General features: G+C 38.4%; 1 protein-coding gene across 4 annotated transcripts in view; it reads left to right on the top strand.

The window, feature by feature from the left end:
- The window catches only part of CC2D2B (coiled-coil and C2 domain containing 2B), a 71,772-nt gene that overhangs the window by 11,536 nt on the left and 33,158 nt on the right, over positions 1-27,078 (top strand). For 3 of the 4 annotated variants that reach the window (XM_089510231.1, XM_089510233.1, XM_089510234.1), the window contains exons 6-20: positions 170-250; positions 1,144-1,233; positions 2,952-3,129; positions 5,673-5,809; positions 5,911-6,036; positions 9,486-9,695; positions 13,593-13,690; positions 15,497-15,637; positions 17,399-17,462; positions 17,792-17,913; positions 18,263-18,440; positions 20,240-20,390; positions 21,341-21,479; positions 23,578-23,716; positions 26,138-26,341. In XM_089510231.1, coding sequence (XP_089366357.1) covers positions 170-250; positions 1,144-1,233; positions 2,952-3,129; positions 5,673-5,809; positions 5,911-6,036; positions 9,486-9,695; positions 13,593-13,690; positions 15,497-15,637; positions 17,399-17,462; positions 17,792-17,913; positions 18,263-18,440; positions 20,240-20,390; positions 21,341-21,479; positions 23,578-23,716; positions 26,138-26,341 — 2,058 coding nt within the window. The remainder of the gene's footprint in view (positions 1-169; positions 251-1,143; positions 1,234-2,951; positions 3,130-5,672; positions 5,810-5,910; positions 6,037-9,485; positions 9,696-13,592; positions 13,691-15,496; positions 15,638-17,398; positions 17,463-17,791; positions 17,914-18,262; positions 18,441-20,239; positions 20,391-21,340; positions 21,480-23,577; positions 23,717-26,137; positions 26,342-27,078) is intronic. The other variant, XM_089510232.1, reaches the window with a different exon arrangement.

The following is a 27,078-nucleotide window of genomic DNA, read 5'->3' as shown; positions in this document are numbered from 1 at the left end:
AGGGGGAGAATTCAACCAATTTAAAATGCTCGTGTTCCTCACCACACTTTTTGGATTATCTCAGAAAAAATAAGTCAAGTTCCAGATATGGGAATCCTATGAGTAATCTGAGTTTTTATTTAATCGTCTTTGCTGTTAAAAAGTGCACTGAGATATCCTTTCATTTTAGACAGAACAAGAAGAATTTTTTTCTGAGAACCAGGATGTTCCTACTGAAGGATACCCAAACAACCCTGAAATGAATGTTGAGGTAATAAAGGTTTTATAAAATGCTCTAAGGAGTAATAAAGGTTCTTTATATTCATTTTAGTACTATGAATTCAATATGAGCACATTTTTGTGGAATGTTTGAATTCCAATTATATTGCCTTTACATGTGCCATCAAGTCAACTTCATTTAAAAGTTTACTTTTGTCTTTAATGTGTACTGTTACATTGTGAAAACTCAATGTTGCCCGTTCTTAATGGATATAAAGTAAAAAATATATATAGGGAGCCAGCATGGTTTAGTGGTTAGAGCACTGGACAGTGGAGGCCAGGGTTTGAATCCCTGTTCAGCCATGGTAACCCACTAGATGACCTTGGGGCAAGTCACACTCTCTTGGTATCAGATGAAGGCAAAGGCAACCTCCCTCTGAACAAATCTTTCCAATAAAACTCCATGATAGGGTCACTTTAAGATTGCCATAAGTCAGAGATGACTTGAAGGCACACAACAGCAAAAAAAACCCCATAAGCTAAGAACATAAGATGAGCCATGCTGGATTAAACTAAAGGCCAGTCCTCACAGTGGGTAGCCATGTGCTCTAAGATACCTACAAACAGGACTACAGTGAAATAGCACCCATAATATTTGTTGCTGGTATTTAGAGGGATACAGGCTCTGTCTGATTCTGGAGGCAGTACATATAACCATTTTGATTAGGTTGTTGTTGACTTAACATTCAGTGATTTCTTTGGTAGGTTTGCTCTAGTAACTGGATGAGGCAGAAGTAGAGAAAAGGCACAGCAGAAAAGAGGCACCTCATGAAGATGTGGTGTTACAAATGGATGTTAGGACTTACTAAGAAAATTTGGGAGACAAGAGATCTCACTAATGATAAGCTCTTTTCAAGTTACTTAGCTTTTTTTCTGTCTTAAAAGGAAGCTCCTGTAGATGAGGGCTTGGCATTTTTTACATCAACTTTTGAAGACCACTCAAAGCTGGAAGAAGTTGATCCAAGTGTTGACCAGGTATTGCTCTTTTCATTTACATTGTTTTAATTCTTGTTACATTAAATTTTTATAGTGGATCAGATCCCCTCTTGTTGAAGATTTCCCCCATATTTGAAGACTCTTAGGCACTTTCATTTGTCTCTTTTTCTGCCAGTCTACAGTAACACTCAAATGACTACACACCACATTGGATCTCTAGCCAGAAAAACGCAATGGTAAACCTCCCCTGAATAAATTTTGCCCTGTGATAGGTTTGCCTTAGAGTTGCTATAAATCAGAAATTACTGTATATACTCATATATAAGTCTAGAAATTTTAGTCAAAAATTTGACCCAAAAAACCTAAGTCGACTTATCCATGGGTCAATGTAAGTACTGTATTTTAACACCTATTTAAAGAGGAACAATCCACTGGTGAAAGGCAAGAGCATATATGTCCTGGAAGCACTGACTCCCCTCTATTCTCTCATCCATCCAGCCTTTAGTGTTAACACAAACAGTTATGCCTACTGGGATTTTGTAAATTCTTTTGCATTGTTTTCCTTTGCTTCATCCTTTAAATCCTTTGCTTCATGCCCCTAAGTTTTCTTATAGTCAAGTATATATGGTATGTGAATAAACTTTTTTGATGTGCAGTATTCACTTTGATTGCTTAAATTGACACAGAAACTTCATAGCATCTCTCTATTATTGAGAGATGCTATGAATTATTGAATCTGAACCGGGAACTGCTTTCTTACACTTTCTCCATCAGCTGTCACTTAGCCCCTCAATTTAAAATCTTAGTAACCTGTAAAGAATTAAGTGGAAACAATTGGAATGGCTACTTACTTTCTTGCTCACCCACTGCTGTGTGAACACAGGATTAGTGAAATAACATCTGAGATTCTGCATTGGGAGACATAGGATGTATCAACACTGCAGAATTAAGGCAGTTTGACACCATTTTAACTGAGTGTTAAATGTTTGTAGTTTGGTGAAGTATTCAGCCCAATCTGTCAGAAAGCTCTGGTGCCTCACCAAACTACATATACCAGGATTCTGTAGGATAGAATCATGACAGTTAAAGTGGTGTCAAACGACTTTAATTCTGCAGTGTAGATACACTCTTGGTCTTCCAATACAACTGCTCAAAACTTATCATAGAAGCCAGGCAGCCCCAGCAGTGGAGGGATTTTACAATTTGCTGGTGACAGAGGGCTGGATGCTTCTTCACTTAATGTCCTGGTCCCAGCACCTCTGACATCTTTCTATTGGAAGGGTTGCCTGTCTTCTATGGTAAATTTTGGGGGAGCACTTTCAGTTTTTGCAATGGTGCAAAGACCATAAATGTGAATTCCAAAATTTACAACGTAGTACGTCAGAATAAGCTGAAGTACATTTTTTGTTAAGTATGATAAATGCCATAAAATGTTAGATATCCATTAGAAATAATTATAAATTAGAAATCAGAAACAACTCAGAAGCAACATATAAGACATTACTTTTGTTATGACAAATTGAAAGACTGCCAAAAAAAACAACAACCCCACAGCAACCCAGAATATGTTATTTTGTCACCTCTTACTTGGTTCTAATAATACTTTTACTCTTGTGTTACTGTATACGAATACAATGTACTATATTTTATCCAATAATTACTTCTATCCATTCTAATCTTTTTATCTAAGTCATTTGCCTACTTTTCTCCAAATTCAGTAATTCATACTGATTTTGTTCATGATGCATACACAACAGAAATCAATAAATAATGATCTTCAAAATGTCTGTGACTTAAATGAACAAACCCCACTGCTTCACCATGTGAAAGAAATACTGCCAGAACTACTTGAAGTAAAGCCTGCTGAGTTTGAAGACAATAATCTGAACAAGGAAAAACAATGTGATTATCTCTTTGTACCAAGCATTTTCCCAGGTATGTTGGATTTCAAAATATGACATTGTTCTTCATTTTACAAATGTCTCTATAAATATTTGTATAGTAATGAGGAGGTAGTCTGCTTGGTTCATTTATTAAATACAGAAGTAACATCTTGTACTATTTTTTTTAAATGAAGATTTTGTCATTTGTAGTTGCATTCATATGCAGACTTCCCTGTTGTCTTTCATATGAGTACATCATCAATCACATGGTAGGGCATAATGCTTGATATCTGCGTATCCTGTACGTTTTCCAACAGATATTAAGAACTGCATTAGCAAAGGTGAGTATTTGTCATAAGCCTCATTGTTAGTGCATATATATATGCTGAGAACCATCATGCTGTAGTGGTTTGAGCATTGGACTACAACTCTGGTGAACAGAGCTGGCTATGGAAATCCACTCAGTGACTAGGTAAAGTCACATTCTCTCAGCCTCAGAGGAAAACAAAGGCAAACCCCCTCTGAACAAATTTTGTCAATAAAACCCCATAATAGGGTTGCCTTGGGTTGCCATAAATTGGAAATGACTTGAAAGCACATAACAGCACAACAATATATAATGCTAATGATATCTGAAAAGTTGGGATGCAGTTTCTGGTAATTACAGAGTATGCATTGCAGACTAGTCTACAGCTTTTTCTTTTTGATTTACAGATATTACAGATGTATAGATATATAAAGGGGCAAGTATCTGAACCAGTAACTACCATGTCATTCACCTCTCCAGTAGGTTAAAGAATCATAGAACTGTAAAAGTGAAAGGGACTGCAAGGGTCATCCAGCCATTTATAAATGACTTGGATAAAGGAGGAGAGGGCATGCCAATCAAATTTGCAGATGGTATCAAATTAGGCAGTAAATGGCTAAATATAATGCCTTATTTATCCCTGTAGAAATTCATTTTGTTAATTTTGGGCCAGCTTCCCAGTGTGCTAAGGTAATTGTTGAATCTTGAATCTATTCTCTGGGGTATTATCTCCAAATATGGCAGGTCCTCTCTTCCTTTTTCCAAGGCTGCATCTGCACTGCAGAAATAATCAAGTTTGACACCACTTTGGCTGTGATGGCTCAATACTGTGGAAACCTGGGAATTGTAGTTTTGTGAGGTATTTAATCATCTCTGTTAGGTCCGGTGCCACAACAAACTACAATTTCGAGTTCCATAGCATTGAGCCATGGCAGTTAAAGTGGTGTCAAACTGAATTATTTCTGCAGTGTGGACACAGCCCAAGCCATTTATAAAGATGTTCAACAAAGGAAAGAACCAGCACGATGTCATTTTCCAGCAGTGGAGGGGAAGCATCCTGTAGCGGGTTGGTTCCCTCTTTTCACTCCAAACACACAGGAAGTATACAGGATGCTCCCCCTCTATCACTGGAAAAATGAACATTGGCTTACCTTGTGAGATGTTTGTTTTCAGCGATGAAGGCGGAAGCATCCTCCCCACCCTGAACTGAGGATTTGATCTCCCGGTCTCTAGGGTCGGCTATTGTTCTATCATATTCTTTCTGTTTTGTGTTTATTCTGTAATTTATAACAGTTGGAGTCGTGTTTGTTCGTGTGATACTAAATATTCCGTTAGTCTTTTCTTTTATGCTTGGCTGTAACATTGACTGAAGCACACAAGGGGGGGGGGAGGTTGGCTCTCTCTTGTGGTGGCCTATCCAGAGACCTTTACTTCTTGCCTGTTCAGAGTGAGAAAAAGGAACCAACCTTGCTGGTTGTTTCCACCTCCATAGCTGAAAACAAACATCCCAGAAGGAAAACCAATGTTCATTTCCTTCCAGGATGATAAGGTACCATTAAACAGGGTTCAGTCCATAAGCTACTTATAAATCCACCTGACAGTAGTATTGTCTGGCCCACATTTGACTGGAAGAGTATCGTGGGGAACCTTGTCAAAAGCCTTGCTGAAATCAGTAGATCTGCTAAGCTTGTTAACTACATAAAACAAGAAGTATCAGATTAACCTGACATGACTTGTTTTTGATAAATCCCTGCTAGATCTTAATAGTTACAGAATTCTTTTCTAAATGATCACAGACTGACTACTTGAATACCTGCTGTATATCCTTTTCTAGTTTAGATGTCAAGCTAACTAGTTGGTAGTTGCACAGGTCCTTTCTCCCTTCCCTTTTTGAATATGAGGACAACATTTGCTCTGCTCATGTCTGCTGTGACCATGCCTGTTTGCCAACAGGTCTCAAAGATTATTGGCATTACAATGGGTAGGCTTACCTTCAGAAAAGATTACAGAAGTTTCAAACTTCCTTGAGATTTCATGTCAGTGTGCACTGTTCTGTAGAGGTGGAAAGATTAAAGAGGAGCAAAAGTTGGAAAGAGAGAATGCTCAGTTGAGAGCTCATTCTATGTGGGATGGATGCAACAGTAGGATTTGCTATCATACCATTTATTCTGGTCTCTTTGTTATTTCTTGGGTCAATGCTCAAAGTGAAATAAAAGAAGGGAGAACACATAACTGAGGATTTATTCTTTCTCTCTGTGCAGTACTAAAATCATACTGATTGTTCCCAGTTATACACAGATCTAAATTACTAAAGAATATGTTGCCAAGAAACTTAGAAGATGAAGGATTTTACATTCCAAGAAAACCTTATATTTCTAGGAATACATATCACAAAATGGAAAACCGTCTTCTTCAGGAAGAAGGGGTATATGTACAGTTTTTCTTATTTATATGCATTTCTAAATAATTCAATTAAAAGTAACAGTTTGTTTATATATTTTATGCATCTGAATCATCTTTATCAAGGGGAAAGGCTGGTTTGAAGAAAATGGAGAATTAATATCACTACCTTCACCTATCAAACAATCACATAATTACAGAGTATCTTTTCCTAATGAGACTGACATACAGTTAAGGACAACATACAGGAAGGTTTGTCTGTTTCCATTTGTTACTGTTTCCTCACAGCCTTGGGATGTTTCATTAGAAAATGCTTGATAGACCTTGCTTAGAGATACTACACAGGTGCATAAACACTGCTAGCATGTTGTGTGAAATCACTGTTCTACCTTTTCGCAACAATGCATGTGGGGAGGAACTCTTCAGGACTTGTGCATTATACCACTAAATTAGAAGGAACTGAACCAATTTCAGTATTATATCATGTCATTTTGTTATGTTTCAGCTGTAATGTTTTCTTGTACTCTGTATACTACATACAGTAGTGTCTTAGCAATTAAATTGGGAAGGAGCTCCACCATTATGGAATCAAATAAAATGAACATTGTTGAACACAGTATGGTAGCTGTTGTCAAAATTTAACTATCTAGAATCAGCACTTTTATTTAGTATGGATTCTCCAGCAGCAATGTGGGTTATCCTTTGCTGCTTAGAACCAAAGGCAGGAGTCCGATGACCCTTCAGATGTACTCCACTCCCCCTCCCTTCAATTTTCTCCTGTATCACTATTAATGAGAGACAGAATTTTAGGACAGAGAAACCCTAGATTTCAAGGACACTACTTTGTGGCTGCTAATGGAAACAGAAATGTTACTGCTTTACTTTTACTGCCTTTGTCCTCAGTCCCCTCCTGGCCAAAAAGAGGTGTGGCCTCTACCCGCATCAACTTTCTTTGAAGACCACCATAAACACCAACCTAAGCAAGCAACTCAAACAGGATGCATGCTAGTGACTCTGACACTGTCACTTTTCTTCTCCTGTATGATTTTCAAAATTTTTGCCTGATGAAAAAGGCAGTAAGCTTTAAAACTAGTGTAAAGTAGTTTGCACCTTTTGGTTGGCCTAATAAACCCATGATGGTTGGTTTATTATATTTTGCTGTATGGCCAGCATAGGTATCCAGGAATACATGTTTGTTTGGTTTTTTTGGATTTGAAGTTTTTCCTTGTACGTTATACGCAAATGCACCTTATGCGGCTTCCAGAATACGCTGGAAGCCACACTGGAAGAAATGGCGCCATGCGCCAGAAAGAGTAATGGTGTGCATGTGTGCGTGCCGCCGCAAGCACAAGCACCATTGGCTTTAATGGGGCTTGAGCTTACGCGATATTTCCCTTATGCGAAGGGGTCCGGAACGGATCCCCCGTGCAAGGGAAGGGACTACTGTATGTCTCAAGCATCAGTGGCTCTGATATCTGCTGTGGGCTTGGAGATTTTAAAACAGAACAGTTGCAAAGTATAGTGGCCATAGTAACTGTGTATTCCTGCATGGCAGGGAATTAGACTGAATAGCCCTTGTAATCTTTTCCAACTCTGTGATTCTGGTCCAAAACATACTGCAGAAATAATCCAGTATTTTAATTGCTCAGAAACTCCAGAAGGAAGGGGAGCAGCCAATGCTGAATATGGCCATGCTGTAAGGGCAAATACTGAAGTAGGCAGAGCAACGTTCAGGCAGTACGAAGAAAAGCTGCCAGTAGCTGCAGAAAGCAGCAAAAAGGCAGTTAAGTGCAATGTCAGTACAGGAACAGCTGGTGGCAATATGTTCAACCAAATGGCAGTTATTAAGGAATTAAAGAAACTGTGACCAATTAAATACAAGATTTGATGAGATTAAATAGAAAATATAATTTTATGAATGTCAGCTTTACACCAGCATCAAATGTTTAGATGAAAACAATTTGTTAGAGGTGCTAAAAAATTGATTAAAACAGCAAACACTAAGGAGGGTCTACCTAAGAATATACAGTGCGCCCACGCCATACGTGGCGCACTATACGTGGCTTTCAGCATACGCTGAAAGCTGTGAGGGAGCTTGCAGGGGGCGCAAGCAGCGGCACATCCCATTAAGCTTAATGGGGTGCATGCCCATGGTGCGTGTGCACCGCTGCACCGCCACGCCACCGCGCCATGCACAAGCCCCATGAATTTCAATGGTCGAGCATATGCAGGGTTTTTTAGGCGGGTAGGTCCGGAATGGATCCCCCGCATATAAAAAGAGCACACTGTACATTATGCCAACACGGATTGAAATGAAAAAGGAGCATTAGAAGATGGCAAACCTAAAAAGAGTACAAAAATGAGAAAACATTTAGAAGGCATGGAAATAGAGCATGATGATGATGAAACTGGTCAGGAAATCATAAATGAGACTTAAAGTGCAGATGAATATTATTGTACAGATGAAGAAGAAATAATAAAAATGAGTTTGGTTAGTTTGTTCACCTGTGACACATTCCAAAAAATATTAAAGAGAGTACTGCCAACTTTAGGGTTATGTAATGACAATACTCAAACAGATGACAAAAAATAAAATAAAATAAGATAGCATCAGTTTTGAAAAACTGCAAATGGGGAAAAAATTCCTATGCCAGAAATGTTTAAAGAATTTATAGAATCTGTTTGGAAAACTACACTTAATACGAAAAAATGTTTAGGATACAGCACAACAGAAATTTATATCAATACTATAGAAGCAGCATGTACAAGTCCAGACAGACAACTTTTTGGTTCGGCTTACATAAATCATTAAGGGAGAACGAAATCAATGCCCTTGATGATGGAGTCGACAAATTGTTTTGGTATGCCGAGAATCACCTGATATCATTAAGAACAGTGAATCTGCAAGGAAAAAAGAATATAGAAGTGGATTACCTAAATTGGAACATAATACATCTGGGACAGTGGTCTGTACATACAGAAGTATTCATAGACCTAGAAAAATGACTGGGACCATTCAGCATGGATCTGTTTGCATCAACAAGGATCTTGCAAATTGAACAAATATTTGTCGATAGATGGAAGCAGAGATGAAGAATGTTATGATTCACTGTCTCAGTGATGGTTGGAAAGTGAGCATCTGTCCCAATTTCATTGTAATCTGAAAATTTGAAAATCTGAAATTTGTGTTCTTCTATAATATTTAGCTTCATTAATCTTGGCTTTATTCTTGACCAGTTTTCCAGTTCCTGCTGAGGGAAAGCATCCCCACATCATGATGCTGCCACTACCATGCTTCACTGTGAAAATGGTGTTCTGAAGGCAGTGAGCACTGGGTTTTGTACACACATAATAGCAATTCCCAAAAGTTCAGTTTTGAGCTCATTGGACCAAATAAACTCTTCCATGTGTTTTTGGCAAACTCCAAATAGATTTTGATATGGGCTTCTTTCAGTAATGTCTTTTTTCTCACCACGTGTCCATAAAGCTTTGCAAGTGTGTCCAGTGTCTGTTGTCACATGATAGTTTTTCCTATCTTAGCAGCTGACCTCTTCAGCCCATTCAGAGTTCCATTGACCCTCAGTTGCTTGTCTGATGAGTGCACTCCTTACCTTGACACTGAGTTTTGGTGAATGTCCTTGTCTAGGACATGGTGGACAGGTGAACTTTGTTCAACTAAGTTTGATTTTTTTTTAATGTAGGCAATGAATCCTGAATTAGAAAAATGTATTATAGCTAAGCCAGGAGAGGAAAACAAGATTTATCAACTAGATCTTAATATATCGAGCATTGTATTCAGTCACCATTCTCTCTTCAATTGTGAACAAGTATTAGCTTCCAGACTGCTTGACATTTACGAGTCCTTCCAAAAAAGACAACGGCAAAATGTTACTCACTTGCTATTTGAAAAGGTAAGGAAATGTTTTTATGTTAAGTTACAGTTTTGGTTACACAGCTAAAAGATCTGAGAATATGTTGTTCTAATTCCAGAATGTCACATGGGATCCCAAGCATCTGATCCATCCCAGTAATTATTTCATAATGGGTGTAGTGTTCTGTACTCCCAGGTATTATACACTGCAACAAAAACCCCGTACAACAGAGTATTGGTTTAGTGTTTAATACATTCCACCTAACACCAGCAAGAGCATATTTAGAGGAGGTCTAATTAAAACAAAGCACTCAGCCTTTAAGTATATTGAAAGAAATCAACTTTAAAGAGATCTTACACTATATCATGAAACAGAAACAAACATTTATGTACACTGTATAGCATTTCATGAGTGCTAGAATTATACATATAATTACATAATTAAAACATAAAAAGAAATTACCACTGTGGAGGCAGAGTTTACCAATACTTGTCTGCTACTGAGAGGTTATACACATAGGACACCTGTCTATATCTGGAGATACAAATGCCTCATAAGATATGTGATAGACCACCTTGGCTTATATATTGCTATAACAATAGCAGAGAACCCTCTCTTTTAAATGTCCTTAGATTCTATCCATACAACTTTCCAGATGCTCCATCAACCTAACTGATCACGCACACAAAATTTCCCCCCTTTATTGTACATTCTGAAGGACTGACCCACATCAGTGGGAATCTGAAGATATAATAAAGTAGTTGCTTCAGAAAGTTTGCTTCGTAATGTCCTGTCCATTTTATATAAGGGACACCATTTCACTATGTGATTGTATTTAATGGGACTGGAACATCCATGGATTTTGTTATCTATGGAGGGTCCTGGAACCAAACCCCAGCAGATACCAAGGGCCTACCATACAATCTTGGTACACCATGGTAAGCAAACTGATTTAAGCCTATTTGTCACACTTCTTGTGGTCTTAACAAACAAATTGTGTAAGAATTGTATTTTTAAAAAATCTACACCCAATTCTCCCATGGCACTTCAGGTATCTAATATAAGTGGCTTCTTTTGATTACTTGGAGCAAAATGAGCACAAATGACAGTTTCCAGTAATTGTCTCAATCTCATCTTGCTACTGCATTAGCCTTCTTGTCATGACTTTAGTTTTCTGAATACTTCGATGAGCCTTGTGATGTTGGGAGAGTATATTCCGTTTTTGAGATACAAAAATAACTGGCTCATTTCCCATTATTTTTTTTTTATCTTGACACCATAAATGGTCCTTTACAAGCCAGAAAAACTTTGCAGTTGGGGAAATGTCTCTCATATATCATAGACATCTGTGCTCTATAAATGCTGCAACCTGAAGCTGGCCCGTTACAGACGGGCATAAAGTACAGACTGGGTCCGTACTAGGGTTAGAAAGGGGCGTCACTTCCGGACACCCCTAACCCTAATACGGACCGAGTCTGTACAAAATGGCGGCGCCCGTTCCACACGGGGGCCGACATCTTGACATAGCAGACGCGCTGTGTCCGCACGTCACATGGCACATATGATGTCACAAGTGCGCCATTGGCGACTCGCGGTGTCATAACTGCGCCACAAAGAGAAGCGCCATTTTGGCGCTTTTTTGCAGCGCAGAGGAGTCGCGCGGTTTGGCTGCTGAGGCTCCTCTGCTGCAACCGGCAGTGGCGCGAGACTGCCCATTTTGGGCAGTCTGTAATGCGCCACTGACTATCTTTCTTTAGCACCTCTTCTATTGCACACAGTCCATATGAATGAATAGCTAATGTGCTCAAGGCACATAATATTCTCTCATTTTCTACAGAAATCTTCTTCATCTGGGGAAAAATTTACAGTAACCCACAGTATCAACAAGAGACATACATTTACTTGGGGTATTCACACATGTTGATTCGTCTAAAGTTATAAAAGTTGTTTGTTGCAGTTGGGTAGGAGCACAGCTATAGGCTTTTTGAAGGTTGTTTCCAAAGGGTTATGATAATTTGAACTGAAACCATTTTACCAAGCATATATTGATGAAATCAATTCTTTCTCTGAACATATTTTTGCTATGATATCCTAAGTGGCCTTGAGACATTAGACACTGGTTTGTTTGTTTTTTTATCATGAAGCAAAAATACTCCCTAGTCTGCTTTTGATGTTTTCTCTGTTTGGTGCTTATTCAGCTTGAACTACAACTAGTTTTGCAACATAAAAGTATGGAATAAAGGTACTTGGCAAAACTATTGTTTAATTATATCAAAAGCTTTATGATGTTCCGGCACCCACTGAAACACTACATTCTTTCTCAACAAAGAATGGTCTCTTCCTCCCATGGAATATATGTGTGTGCCTATGTGCTTTCAAGCCACACATCAATTTATGATAATCCCATGAATTTCAAAGTTTTCTTAGGCAGATACTGCACAGGTGCTAAAAATATGAGTACATCTTGTTTATCCTTATTTTCCAAATAGTCTGAAATTTACCAGGTCAAAGTTTCTCAGCAGTCGCTATATTACTGAGTCAACCTTAAACTGAACCTTTTATTCATTAAATTTGCTATTCATAGCATGTGCTGTTTCCATCACTTGATGTAAAATGTGTTCAAGCTCCTCAACTGTCTCTGCTGCTATGATCATGTTATCAGTTACCATATGTGCACCTTTTAGATAAGGCATTTGTCACTGTCCAGGTCTGACTTCTAAAGCAACCGGAGCGGCTGGCACAGAACTGTGCAAATGAGCTCCTGACCACTGCTGAGATCTAAGCTTCCAGGATCAGGGCTCAATTCAGGAATACACCCAAGCTGCAAACCTGCATCTTCAGGGATAATGTAACCTCATCCAAATTAGTGATTTTTAAAATCCTTTTGCTGTCCAGGAACCTCAGTTAAAATGGCATTCTGTTTCTATAAAAAAAGGATTTATACATGTGGAAAATGAAAAAAAAAAAAAACAGTATCTATGAGCAATTTATTGAGTACATTCATGTTTCAATAGCTCCATTTAATGTATGCAGGACTGTTCAAGAAGAATAGTAACTTGTTTGATTGTCTCATAATATGGTACAGTTATCCTTCCACATTCACAGCCTTGAGATTTGCGGTTTTGATTATTTGTCAGGTCAAGAGCTCCAGCCTCCCCCAGGCTGCTTCCCTCCCCGATCAGGGAGCGATCAGGGCGGGAAAGGCAGGAAGAGCTTCCACCCCCCTAAGACCCCATTCCCTGGGCAGCCCAGAGAGCAATTAGGGAGGGAAGGGGTCTTGGGGGGCTGGAGGCTCCTCCAGCCTTTCTCTCCCCAATCGCTCCCTGGGCAAGGTAGCACTCTGACTGGGAAAGGGGCAGAGAACCAGTGAAAGGGATGGGAGGGTGGGGGGAAAAGAGTGCATGCTCCTGCTCTCCTTTCCCCACCCACCCTCCCTTTAACTGGCTTCTGAGTGTGTGTGTGGGGGAGTTATTCACAGGTTTCCCACATTCATGGGGGTATTTTTCTTCTAACCTCCATGAATGTGGAGGGAGAACTGTATTTCCAAATCAGAACATAAGAAGAGTTCCTGTAGATCCAAATTCCATGTATAACAATTTTCTGTCTCTAATAGCTGTTAGTCATATTTTTAAAATCTAAATTAGCTAGTTTCTACCACATTTTATGATACTTATCACATCTTTTGCCAATGTATAGCATAACTTAATGTATGAAGAAATCTTTCACTTAACTAAATATGTGTGCTGGAGATACAGAAAATAATTACTTTTGTGCATAATGTGTTCTTTTTTTTACTTTATGTTTTTATATTATTGCTGTTGACTGTGGCACTTTTTCACTTTAGATTATGAACTATTTTTTCATAAAATGCCATCTGAAGTTATTAATTTTCTAATAAAAATGTAATAGATTCTAAACAGATTATTTTTATTACAGCTGAGAGCATTAACAAGTGCCACCAAGCTATCAGAAAGTAATTTAAAAATAAACCAGCCGAGTACAAGCACTTTAAAGGATTTCAGATCACAAATAAGGTATTTGTTTAGGAAAGTGAAATGGATATCCAACATGCTGTGGGTGTTTTGTTTTTATTTGTTTCGTCTATGTTGTTGTGTGCCTTCAAGTAGTTTCCAACTTATAGTGAACCTAAGGCAACTCTATTATAGGATTTTCTTGGCAAGATTTGTTCAGAGGGGGTTTGTCTTTGTCTTCCCCTGAGGCTGAGAGAGAGTGATTTGCTTAAGGCCATCCTGTAATTTTCTATGGCTAAAACCAGTATGCCACATCAGCTGTCTTGTTTGGACCTTACTTATTTTAATTTCAAGGTTATTGTTTCTCTTAAATCATACCCTGCTGGCTCAGGGCAAATCTACATATTTTCTTCTGATATTGAGCATGAGACTCATGCTTATCAGTTTTGAAACAAAATGGTGTAATTCCAAAATACATTTTCAGTATTGTTTTGTCCCAAGAGCGATGCTATGGACTTTGGGTGTAGTAAGGCCTCTGGCTCTCGGGAACACAGCCAGAACAAAAGACTTGTCCACAAATTTCTTACGTTTCCAAAAGCTTTACTGGTTATAACACAAATAACACAAAACTGATTTCTTCTTTTTCCTACTATAGTCCTTTCTAAATACCTTGCTCTCTTCTTGATGTATCTTTCTTCCTTTGTGGACTTATCTTTTTGTCAAAGGAAAATACTCTCTCCAGGTCTGACTTGGCTGAAATCTTACTACACACAGAAAATAACTAGAGGGAGACAGAAAGAGACCCTGGGATTTCCCACAATCCTTGTCTTTCTTAAAGCTGTAGCTCTTTATTTCCCCTCCTAAACTAATACATAGAAAACCTATTATAATCTTAACTAAATGTATGTCTCAAGAGCTTCAAAGATGCTCTGGAGGCATGACAAGTATACATGTGCATTTTCTGGGTGATGAGATGAATTTTAACAATTAAAAAAAATACAACTCCACAAAGCCTTCTGTTTACTTTGGTACCTTGATTTATAGAATATTGAGTGTTCACTGAGGGAACAAAAAGGAAAATAGAGGGTACAGACAGAAACTGGTGGGTGGGTATCAGATTATGTGGCTGGAAAAAAATCCATGCTATTCTTTCCATTTTTCTTTGCCATTCTAAAAATCCTATTGTCCTTTTCTGTAGCAATGAAGTACAGGGGGTTGAAGAAAGGAGCAGTTCCAAGATCCCATGCTGTTTGAATGTACTTTGGAAGGTGGAAATAATTCTGCCTGGCTGGTTCCTAGAATTGCAGCCATTGTCTCTCTTTATCAGGCAGGACAGCAATTACCCTATTTCTGGCCAGAGAAAAAATTACAATATTTTGTAAAAAGGGCTACTACTATCTGTAATGCCTCACATTTTTTAGCTGATTAGTGGAGTAGATGGGAGTGAAGTGGGGTCTGTGTGATCCATTCCCTTATTCAGATCTATGATGATATAACTGGCAAAATATTCATTTTAATAGTATATGAAGCCTATGTTCTGTTTTTGGATGATGGAAGCAAGTTTATAATAAAATGTTTATTTATTAAACAACTAATTGTTTTTAAAAGTATTTATTACTTATTAAACAATGATAAATCTGTTACATTCCAAATAAACGTTTAGTTGCATTTTGAGATTCCTTTAATTGTTTTTATTAAAAAATAATTGTTTGTATTATAAATAAAAAACTTGTTAGTTTTAAATGGGAAATGAAACCTCTTGTTGAGATTTTAGAAGAAATAACTGACAATGGTGTAACTTGCCATTTTATTTTTTTTCTTGATGGTTTGATTTATTATTATTATTTTGCTGTTTTGCACTCTAAAAAGACATACTAAAAGATTATATGACAAAGAATGCCAAAGAGATAGTTCTTTAATACAAAATATGCTGAAGATATGGAAACAGATAAAATCTGTACGTAAGAAACAAGGATTTATCAGTACTACAGTAAAGCTGCAATTTCAAAGGTAGGTGGATAAAACATTCATAATACTTGGTAATTGTCTTTTCATTTTATATAGAAATTGTTATTCAGTAGCATGTGCTTTACCCACATGCACAAATAGAAAATGTAATATATTAATTATAAAAACAGATTGAAAATATACTAGACAGGACTGAAGTTACATTGGCAGGTGTCATGGGATATAAAATACAAGACAGGGATCGTAAACCGCATGCCTTCTGTTACTACTCCTTACAGGTAAAGGCAAAGGTAGTCCCCTGACATGAATGTCTATTCAAAACTGACTGTAGAGAGCAGTACACATCTCTATTACTAAGCCAAAGAGCCAGTGTTGTCCAGAGATTACTCCGGTGGTCATGTGGCCAGCATGACTGCACCAAATGCTGTTACTACTCCTTAACCAGCAAATAATGTTCATATCACAGATGAGGTCAAACTATTTATTTCCAGGGACTAATGCCACATAGTTAAATTCCCTTGAGCTGTCTTGGATAAATCAGTCTTCTCAGATTGTGGTTGTAGAGATAAGTATGTTCAGGCTGAAGATGCTAGCTACAAGTAAACGTCTTCAGACCTCATTTACATAAGCAAGCCCTCTTCATAGAATTCCAGCCTTCATTAACTTTTACAGGCTCAGTAAGTACCCTCTAAAGCTTCCAGGTGCTCAGATTAGTAGGTTTAAGACCACCCTTTCTTTTGCGTGTGCATGCACACGCACACACACACACCTGGCCTGGCTTTAAAAATGACCTCCTAGGGGCCTCCCATATATGTCTTCATCAGCCCCATAGGATGGTGGCCACAACCATTTGCCAGACCCTTCCTAATTCTCCAGAGGGATTTAAATAGCATTCTAGGGTCCAAAACACACTTCAGAAATAATCCAGTTTGAGACTGCTTTAACTGCCCTGGCTCAGTGCTGGGAAATGTAGTTCATTGTGGCACCAGAGCTCTCTGACAGAGAAGGTTAAGTGTCTCAAAAACCCTGGACCACTCTTCTTAGTTCTCCGTGGTCAGCTGTTTAGGTGTCTGTTCGAGGCAAGGTCAAGGCCTGGAAAAATTCCCACCTGTGTCTTCTCTGCCTGTCATCTCAGGCCCTCCTTTGCTCTCAATGGATGGGAGCAGGGGATAGGCTTCTACCTTGTTGACATCCTCTTGGTCACCCAGAACAGGAAAGCTGAGTGGCTGCCACTTCACTGTTGGCCAAACATTCTGGCTGTGTCGTTTAAAAATCTCCCACCCCCACACAGCTTGGTGCCATCCTCTTTGTCCTGTTCCAACTATAGACCTCCTTGATTGCTGATAACAGGGTTGTGTATTGCTTGATGCTGCTGTCATTTCTGGATCCTGTCACTCTCAACTGTCCACACCGAGGCTCCTGCTATCAGCTTTGTAGCTCCACACCGATTATGCTCTCAGAACATGTATATAAACTCATACTGAGTAAACACACCTGTAAGGGATGTTTTAATTTTGCCAGCTTCCCCTCTTTACTCTTCCCACTTTTCAATTATATACTCTTTGTATTGAAAGGGGGGGGGGGGTCATGCAACTTTCTGTACAGTTTGAGCCTCAGACCTAAATACAGTTATTACCCTCAACTTGAATAGATCCATTGAGCCAATGGAATTATGTAAGTGCTGTGACATATAAGTTTCCATGACTGGATAGTCCTAATGTAGTTGGGACTAATTAGTTGGATTTAGGACTATGTGTAGACATCTGTAGAGATTTCATTGCTTCCTTTCTGTCTTTCAATAAGGCTGTCAAATAACTCTGAAATGGACAGCTGTGACGTCAAAATATCTGAAGAGGATGAAAAAATGGTAAAGAAAAATGAGAAGAAATTGATACTGATTATCAAACAGAATTTCAGCATCTAGAAGAAAGAAGATTCTGAACATAAATATTTCTGCTGCAGTCAAACAAATGACACCAGTGCCATTACCTTTTCTCTTTATGTATATTAGTGTCTCTTTTTACAGAAATATAGCTGACTTAAATATTGTCTCTTTGGTATGAATTTTAATTAGAATGCTTGAACTTACATGTTTTTCTAATTTTATATGTAGTTCTAAAATAAAAATAATTCTAGATATTGTGGTCGGTTTGAAATAATACCAGATGCAGTAAAAGTGTTAATATTGATTTCTAGGGTTGCTTGGATTCATCTCATATACTTCAAACTGAAACAGATTTTGGAGGTTGGAATGAACCTCTCTTCATACCACACCTCACATTTGTGACAGAAATAACAACAGCAAACTTGTGTCCCATGTGAGTTTTAGAATGTTTTCAACTTTGCATAGTGTATGCTTCTATAATGTATATATTGATTTCATTATAAAATGGGATCGTAAAAAATGTCAGTTAGATAGTATCCATAGTATCTAGCAAGAAGGGTATGTGTTTTTCAGCATATTTATTCAGTTCTATATTTTAGTTTGTTGATTTGACATGGACTGTATCAGAAATATTTAATGTAGATTTTTAAACAAAATTGTTTTTTTTACTGTGCAATGGATAAACATGCTTCATTTTTCTGCACAAGTTACCTTTGGTTTGTGGTATGGTTATTTAAAGGCTAATCAGATATTTCTTTAATCTGTTTGGTCTGTGTTCCTAGAGATGAGCAAAAGAGAAGAGACAAAGTAAATTTGAAGAGTTACTTTATTAAAATATATTACAATAGTAAATTGGTTTCTTCTACTCTGGAAGCACCTCTCTGCCAGGATTTCAAAGTAATATTTCAGCAAATGTTTAGAATTCAAGTATTAAACTGGCCTGAATCTCTTTGCTTGGAGGTAACATATTTAAATTACGTTATAGCATAACTGAAACTTAAACTCATTGTCTTTAGTATAGTATGTCATAATATTGTTTGTAATTTTTATTAACTATTTTACTTAAGATAATTTAGAGATTTAGAAGGTAATATGTTGGCCAGAAGTACATTGTATGAACTTATATGTAGCTCTTAATATATAAAAGGGTAATATGCCTTTTTCATATCATGCATATCCATCCTAAGGGTAAGCAGGAACCTGCTAGGGCTTGCTTGTACAAACATGTACAAACAGTAAAAATGAAAAGCCTTTTCATTTTGAGAATGTAATACCATGTGACCATACAATGTTTACACTGAATAAATTTTACAAAGCAGTCCCTTTAGTGCAAGTTTGTGCTCTATTACTGAGTACTGATTTCTGGAAGAACATTCCCTGAATCACCAAGAGTGCCAGTTTGTAGCTGGCAAATGTAGGGCTGAGTGGTATCAACAAGTGCCTTCATTTCCTTGTTCATAGAAGTCCACATGATTTCATGGACTTTGGGAAAGAACATGAAGTCCAACCTATCAGACCCACCCTGGTTTCTTGGCAATGGTAGGGCTTGAAAGTGAGCAGAAGCTTCAGTTTGTTCCATTCTCCAATGGTGTTCAGCACCAGGGTGACACCCAGTGTGTGTGTGTGTGTGGGAGCTTTGGGGACAGCACTTCAGATGTGGGGCCCAAAAGACTTGCCCTCAATTCCTTGTCCGGTGCAGCATTACACATGTGTAAAGCCACACCAGGCAGGGAGGAAGGGGTGCCTGGGGCCACTCAGCTGGGTGTCACCTCTCTTCTAGGCTGTCACCTGGTGTGGGATGCACCTCCCACACCTCCTTGTGACACTACTGCCATTCTCAGCCCATTTAAATGGCTCCCCTTCAGCTTCAATCTTCATCTCAGCCCATACGTCCTCAGTTACATAATTGTCCAGATTTTGATTCTATTTTGTTATTGCTGCTATCATAACTTTTGTCATAACTTTTGGGGTCTTGACATAAGTTGAAGGGGAGACTGGGCTGTGCACCCATCATAGCCAGTGTGGAGGTCTCATTAAATTACATTGGGTATAGGCTACCAAGATTACACCCAGCTTGGGGACAAATGGCTCTGAGAGGCAGGAGAATCATACAGTGGTATCTGCTGAAGGGGCATTCCATGTATGTTATTTCAAGTCTACCCAGCAGGCAGGCTGGGGAAATTGGTTCATATTGGTCAGCAGGCAGGTTGTCAGGTGGCTGAATTTGGATCCGGATTAGGGGACCAAGCTTCTTTGTCTGTAACCAATAAAGCTGTGGCCTTTCTCATCCCAACTAAATGCTGTTCATAGTTATGTTTGACAAAGTGAAGTACCACACTTGATGCTGAGTTAACAAATCTATTTCGTTGAAAGTAGATCTTTTTATAATACAGTGGACCCTTGTTATACGCTGGGGTTTGGTTCCAAGATCCCCTGTGGATAACAAAATCTGTGGATGCTCAAGTCCCGTTAAAAATAATGACATAGCAAAATGGTGATCCTTATAAAAATTTGAAAATCAAGGTTTGGTATTTGAAATTAATACTTTTTTTGAACATTTTCAAACTGTGGATGCTTGAATCCATGTATAAAAAATCCGTGTATAAGAAGGGCCGACTGTACTAACCTTGGTAATTTTTGGTATGCAGTATTGTAGTTTCTTTTCAAATTTCTTCTCTTGCTTTAGGTAATTATTATGAAGCATCTTACTTTGCCAGAGCTTGACCTAAAATCTAAGCAGTATTTTTTTTTCATTTTAGATTTTTGAATCAAGTAGAAAACCATCCTTGTTGGCCAGAGTGTATTTGCCTGTTCCCAGTAACATTATATTAAAAAGCAAAGACATTTTGGATGAGGTAGAATTTAGTTGTGAGCAGCAAGTTAAACCTTTGGACAGGGCAGTGGGAAGTAGTAAGTTAATCATATCAGTTTTAACCAAATAGACAAGAAGTTGATTGCTGTTATAGAGATTATTTAAAGCAATATGTTACAAAGCCACCATGATCAACTGGATTGGCAAACTACATGATATGAGCATCACTTGATTACAGATAGAACATATCTTGGCTTTAGACTGAAGAAATTGTGCAAGATACAGATATTAATGAGTTAACTAATGTTTTTTGTGTTAGAAGGAGGAAAAATATTATAAGAGCTTAGCAGCAAAGCTATATCAATGGTTTATAATAGAAAAAATGAGACACTGATGAATATTCAGTTACTATGGGGAGGTGATATTGGATACTTGTAACCAAAGAGGAATGTATATCAGCTCTCACTTCTCCTGTTTTGAAATCCATCTCAGCATTAACCAGGCATTAACTTAGCATTAACAGTTTTGAAGCTGTTCCGTGATAGAACTGTCTGATAGAATTATGAGTTTTAGCCAACACTTGCAATTAGGAGCCTGAAAACTTTGGGGATATTTGGCTTTCTGCATTCAGTTTTCTGGTCAGTGGCCCTTTTGTAATGTGTTTGGGGCAGATGCATATTTAAATAAATGGAGCTGCTGCTGGCATAATTAGTCTCACACTAACATTTCATTACTAAAGATTTAACTAATATTGCTGTGGTCTGGATTATTCACTCTGAACATCGGTTCATTAGCATAAGACATCATGGGACTGTGAGCAATATATTATACATATATCAGTGCACTTGCTTCAGCCAGACAATACAAATACAGCAATATTTAAGGATGCCAGCTATAATGTTATTTACATTCAATTTGTTTCTGTATGAGGGTTTATCCATTGTGGAAAAAATGTTAAAGTAATGAACAAGTGAGCCATCATTTTAAAATGTATTTAGAGTGTACTGTTATGATCAAAAGGTTTCTTTCAATTATGTTTCTGTTACAGATATACCTTTTTATCTTGATGAGAATGAAACTGACGAACTATGTATTCTGACATCAGGAAAAGTAATATATTCCTTATTTTGGACAGTTGATGACAAAGGAATTCCTTTAGCACCCTTTCAACCTGCTGGCAGTTCTAGGTAGCAACATTTATACATTAGGCTGCTATCCTATATGTGCTTATCTGGTGAATGTGTGTGTTGTTTGCTTTCCAGTCAATTCCAACTTATGATCACCCTAAGGCAATCCTGTCATGGGGGGTTTCTTTTCACGTTTCTTCAGGGGAGGTTTGCCATTGAGGCTGAGAGAGTGTGACTAGCCCAAGGTCACCCAGTGGGTTTACATGGCCAGGCCAGGTAGACAACATGAATTGTTTGCTGAATAGAATGTTAAGTCTGCTGACTTAGAAAATATTGGTATTTTTATTATTTACTTCTCCAAATTCGTATATAAAGATCACAGTTTTATTTTCTACAAGTTACACAGATTATTTTATTAGGATCAACTCAATATCACGACCAATTATTGAATCCTCCAGTCTTTGAAAATATAACTTTGGGGCTGTACAGACTGGCAGAAAGGGGCGGTGAGATGCCGCCCCTTTCTGCCCCAGATGGAGACAGTGCCAACCAAATGGCATGGCTTCCAGGAGGCCTAAAAAGAACCTGCTCCTGGGGATTCTTTTTAGGCCATGTGCAAGGCGCATGATGATGACATTAGTGCAGCGCTATTTGGGCACTGCACCGTGAGGATGTTATCATCGCGCGCCCCGTGTGGACGGCGTGGCAAGATGGTGCATGGACACCAATAGTAGGGCTATTGACTTTCTGCTATAATGGTTATCCTTAGTAAAATGTATTGCTTTTTTGAGAATTTGGGGTCTCTTCCTTAAAAAACAATTTGGAACACCTTAGGAAGTTGGGTATGTTTAGCCTGGAGAAGAGAACGTTAAGAGGTGATATGATAGCCCTGTTTAAATATTTGGATGTCATATTGAGGAGGGAGCAAGCTTGTTTTCTGCTGCTCCAGAGAATAGGACCTGGAACAATAGATTCAAGCTACAGCAAAAGAGATTCCACCTCAACATTAGGAGGAACTTCCTGACTGTAAGGGCTGTTCAACAGTGGAACACACTCCCTTGGAGTGTAGTGGAGTCTCCTTCCTTAGAGGTATTTAAACAAAGGCTGGATGGCCATCTGTTGGGGATGCTTTGAGTGAGAATTCCTGCATGGCAGGGGGTTGGACTGGATGGCCCTTGTGGTCTCTTCCAACTCTACGATTCAGTCATTTTCCATAGCTGATTGTCTCTTGTCATTTTTAGTTACAATTATCTATTGAACTAAGGCTAAAACAGCCTTGCAGAAGAAAGACAGGATATAAATCCTTGAAATAAATAAATAAATAAATAAATACGGCGATGGCACTGGAAATATTTGCCATATCATTAACTACTGTATATACTCTCTCTCTCTCTCTCTCTCTCTCTCTCACACACACACACACACACACACACTGTATATACTCACATATATATATAAAATTGACCCAAAAACCCTAAATCGACTTATCCACGGGTCAGTATAAGTACTGTACTTTAACTCTTATCGAAAAAAGAACTATGCCCTGGTGAAAAGTGAGAGCTTAATCTCTTCTTGGAGCACCTAAAGGAAGCATCAGCTCCCTCTACTATCTCAACCATCCAGCCTTTAGGGTGAGCACATCAATTCAGCCTTTAGGATGCCTGTCAGAATTTTTAAAGATCTTTAGCATTGTTTTCCTTTGCTTAATCCTTTGTACCCTTCCTTTAATTCAATGGGTCTAAAATTGAATTTTGGCATAAATATATTTTATGGAGAGGGATAACAGTATCCAAAAATGTGTCATTTTTTGTATGGTGTAGACTGGTTTGATAATGAGGTAGAAATTAATTGAAGTCATGATGGAACTTCATCAGAGTCTCTTGTCCATGAGTCTAAATAAAAAAATGTCATGAATTTATCTCAGGCAGAGAAGAGATGTTTGATGACAGGAGCTGAGAAAACACTATTTTAAGTCAGCCATGAAGATGTTAGGGGACCATGCCAGTATCAGTGTCCATGTCATTGATCTGAAGAATATATATTGTTTTCAAAGTTGAAACAATTGTGGGCAAGTACAAAGAGGTAAAGGTAGAGTCAGTAACCCTTAAAACTAACTGCAATATCTGTTTATTTTATTTTTTGTTTTTTTGTTTTTCAGTATGTCAGGGAATATTAGGTTAGGAAAAGGAACTGGAATTTGGTGGCATTCTGATATAAAGAAATATATTGATTGGGCAAAAGAAGTCAATATTGATCCAAATGACCCTGACTACACGGATTTGCTTGAATTAATAATGGTAATGATGACATTTTAACATCTAATAATTAAGCTTATTTTTTTAGGGAAAATTAATAACAAATAAAGGAGTTGCTGTATATTTTTAAAATGTTGGATTTTTAAATCTAGATAAGAAACTAGGTGCATCTACACAGCTGCTTAATCCAGGACCAGTCTAGAGGATTGTGTCCCATACTGGCTCTGGGCTAACCACAATGGGGACCACACTACATCAGTCCGGTTGGTCCATTCCCTGATTTCGGAGATGCAGCCTTTGTTTCTCACAGACAGGCAATTCTGTGTAAAGGCTGCCCAGTGTGTCACCATTTCTGTTAAGAACCAAAATGGGCTCCCAGACATGTGATCAACAAAGATTCCAGTGAGACAAGAGCTATGCTATTTCTCTCCCCAGGCTGAGCAGCACAGGGAAAGGGGATTGCCTATTTTCAGAGCTGCCACTACTGCTTTCTTGTGGGCAGGGGCTTCATGTAAAGACTGCCAGGCAAGCCAGCACTTCTGCTGAGCCCTGGTGGCACAGTGGTTATATGCCTGTACTGCAGCCACTCACTCACAAACCCTAAGGTTGCAAGTTCAAAAGGGCCAGCAAAAGGGCTCAAGCTCAACTCAGGCTTGCATCCTTCCGAGGTCACTAAAATGAGTACCCAGATTGTTGGAGGCAATTAGCTTACACTTTGTAAACTGCTTAGGGAGTGCTTAAGTGCACTGATAAGCGGTATAGAAATATACTTGCTATTGCTATTGCTGAGGACAGAAATGGGTGTCTGGACATGTAATTAACAAGGCATCTTGAGAACTAAGAGCTGTGCCATCCCCCTTTCCTGTGCTGAGTAGCAGAGAGAAAAGGAATGATCTGTTTTTGGAGCTGAGGACAGAAACAGCCACCCAGGTAGATTCCTTGTTGATCACATTTCTGGGTGGCTGTTACTGCATGCAAGGAAACAGTGGTGGTGGCTGCAAAAACAGTTCAACTACTCAGCATATGTAAGGAGGGTAATGCAGGTCCTGGCATGTGGACAACTTGATTGGGCCAAATCTGACTCAGTCCAACTGTTCATATGCCAAAATTGCCCAAGGCCACTTTAGGGTTTCTGAGAAACAACAAGATTTTCCCTAACTTTGTTTTGTTTGGAGCAAAGTAAGGTTAAGGGCAGAAAAACACGGATCTTCCTTGGACGTAGCCATGTGTCATCAGGACTGCCAGCACTGGCTTTGGGGTGAATATGATGTTTTTCACCTGTGTAAAAAAGTTCCATGACACACACCCTGAAGCCATAGTTGAAAATGACTATTACCTATAATTGTTATAGAGAACCTCCATTGAAAGTGGAGATACACCTCTGAATACCAGACGCTTTCAGAAAAATAATGGGGAAAGAAAATAATCTTAGTGTCTTGCTTGTGAATGCCCCTGTGACATCTGATTGGCTGTTGGAAAACACTGAAATTGGTGGACTACCTCAATGTGTGATGCATCCATATAGTTCTTTCCGTTTTATGCTAATGTCATATATTACAGTGGACAGCATAACTACCAGCAATAGTATCTTCATTTCATCAATGTCATCATTTTAATTCAAAACATGAAACAATATGTAAGGTGGAATTTAGACACATCTTAGGGCGAAACAGACAGGGTGGAAGGGGCAGCTTGAAGCCACCCCTTCTAAAGATGGATTGGGGGTGTGGCAAACATCTGCCATGCCCCCAATCCACCTTGAAGCCGGTCGAAAAAGGAGCTGATGTTTTCCTGCCCCGCTATGGCCACATGGCGGCTTCAAGCCACTTCGACCGAATGCAGCATATAAACACTGCACCGCTGGAGTGCTTCGAAGCCGTCCACATCTGGGCAGCCACCTGACCTCAGGGTGTCATTGCGACCTGCAGCATGAAAATGCCACACTCTGATAGCAGCTTAAAAGGGCCGTCTATTTGGGCCTTTAGTTTCTTCTATTTCTAATTGGTTTTAGTTTTCTTTGCTGTTTTTTTATTTTAAAATGTATGATAACATACATGAGGTGATGCTTTTATTTGCCTGTTGTAAATTTCAGATATTACAGTATATTCTTATACGCGTGACATTAGTATAAAGCTGAGTGCAGAATAGCTGAAGGAACAAGTCTTTTGTCACATCATAACCTTTTGGAAAGGTTAGATGTACATTTGACATAGATTTTATTCAGTACCCGATCCAGATCTGCAAGATCTATTCAACAGTCTTTTCTGCTGTGCCAAAGATTGGTGATTTTCACTCTTCCTGTAATGGTTGTACTTTCTCATCTTTAACGTGCAAGGAGAGAGATATAACAATTGAAATAGTATTCAAAATAATAAAGTTTTTAGGGTTTATATAACAATATTTATTTGCTATAGTTAGCTGATCAGCTGCATATTCTTATTTATATTTTCCATTTTCTAACAGTATGCAAAATCCCAAGAACAAAGTGATTCTAAATATTTTCGTCTTGAACAGCTGCAGGAAGAATTTAACTTTGTCACCACAGAAGACATTAAAAATTGCAAACGTTTTCAGCTGTTGCAGCTGAGAAGCTTAGGACAGTTAGACTTCTACTGTTTTCAGCAAATTCCTCTTTATGACAGAGAGATACCAGACACAGTCTTCCAGGTATTTCATTTGAACAGTAAACCTTGGCCTTCAGTTTTACATAGTACTTGAATGTATTTTTATTTACCTTCATTCTGCTTTATCCTAAGCATGTGACATATAATATAAATCTGCCAGACATAATGCTATATAGTTCATACTAATTTCCTAACTACAGTTGGCAATATTGTTGATATATTTTAAGGGTGTTTTTTTCCCCAAAATTAAAGTATACTTTTGTCCTAGTTTTCTTCCAAGAATTTCAAGGATATATAAGAACAGGCATCCTGGATCAGACCAAAAACAAATTAACCCCCCACCCCTTTTTTTTTGGGTAGTCTCTGTGAGTCACACAAACTGATACCTATGCAAAGCCTTATATGGATTCTTATAGAACTGAGGAGTTTTTAGTTGGAACCCTGACTATGTTGTCCTACACACATGCTTGGGCATGTCAGAGTTACTCCCTTGTTCCTTTTCATCCACCATGCAAATGTAGTTCTAGGAAGTGTTTACTCAGCTTTATTTCTCCTCTTCAAATCTGAATGTTTCTCTCTCCTTTTCATCCTCTACCCTTTGTTATCCACTACATGTTCTTCATCATTGTCAATACTGAATTATCTGCTATTTTTGTCATCTTTTTGTCCATATTGGTACTGTATACATTGCATCTGTGGCTAGTGATGTACGTTTATGTCTTTATTCTTCCCGTCCTTGGAGTGAGGAAATATTATTTGTCTTGCTGTGGAGAACGAGAT

Source organism: Sceloporus occidentalis, unplaced genomic scaffold, assembly GCF_023333645.1.
Source record: "Sceloporus occidentalis isolate IW3139 unplaced genomic scaffold, rSceOcc1.0.p SCAF_2, whole genome shotgun sequence".
NCBI classification, from domain to species: domain Eukaryota; kingdom Metazoa; phylum Chordata; class Lepidosauria; order Squamata; family Phrynosomatidae; genus Sceloporus; species Sceloporus occidentalis.
This window is presented reverse-complemented; position numbering and strand designations above follow the sequence as displayed.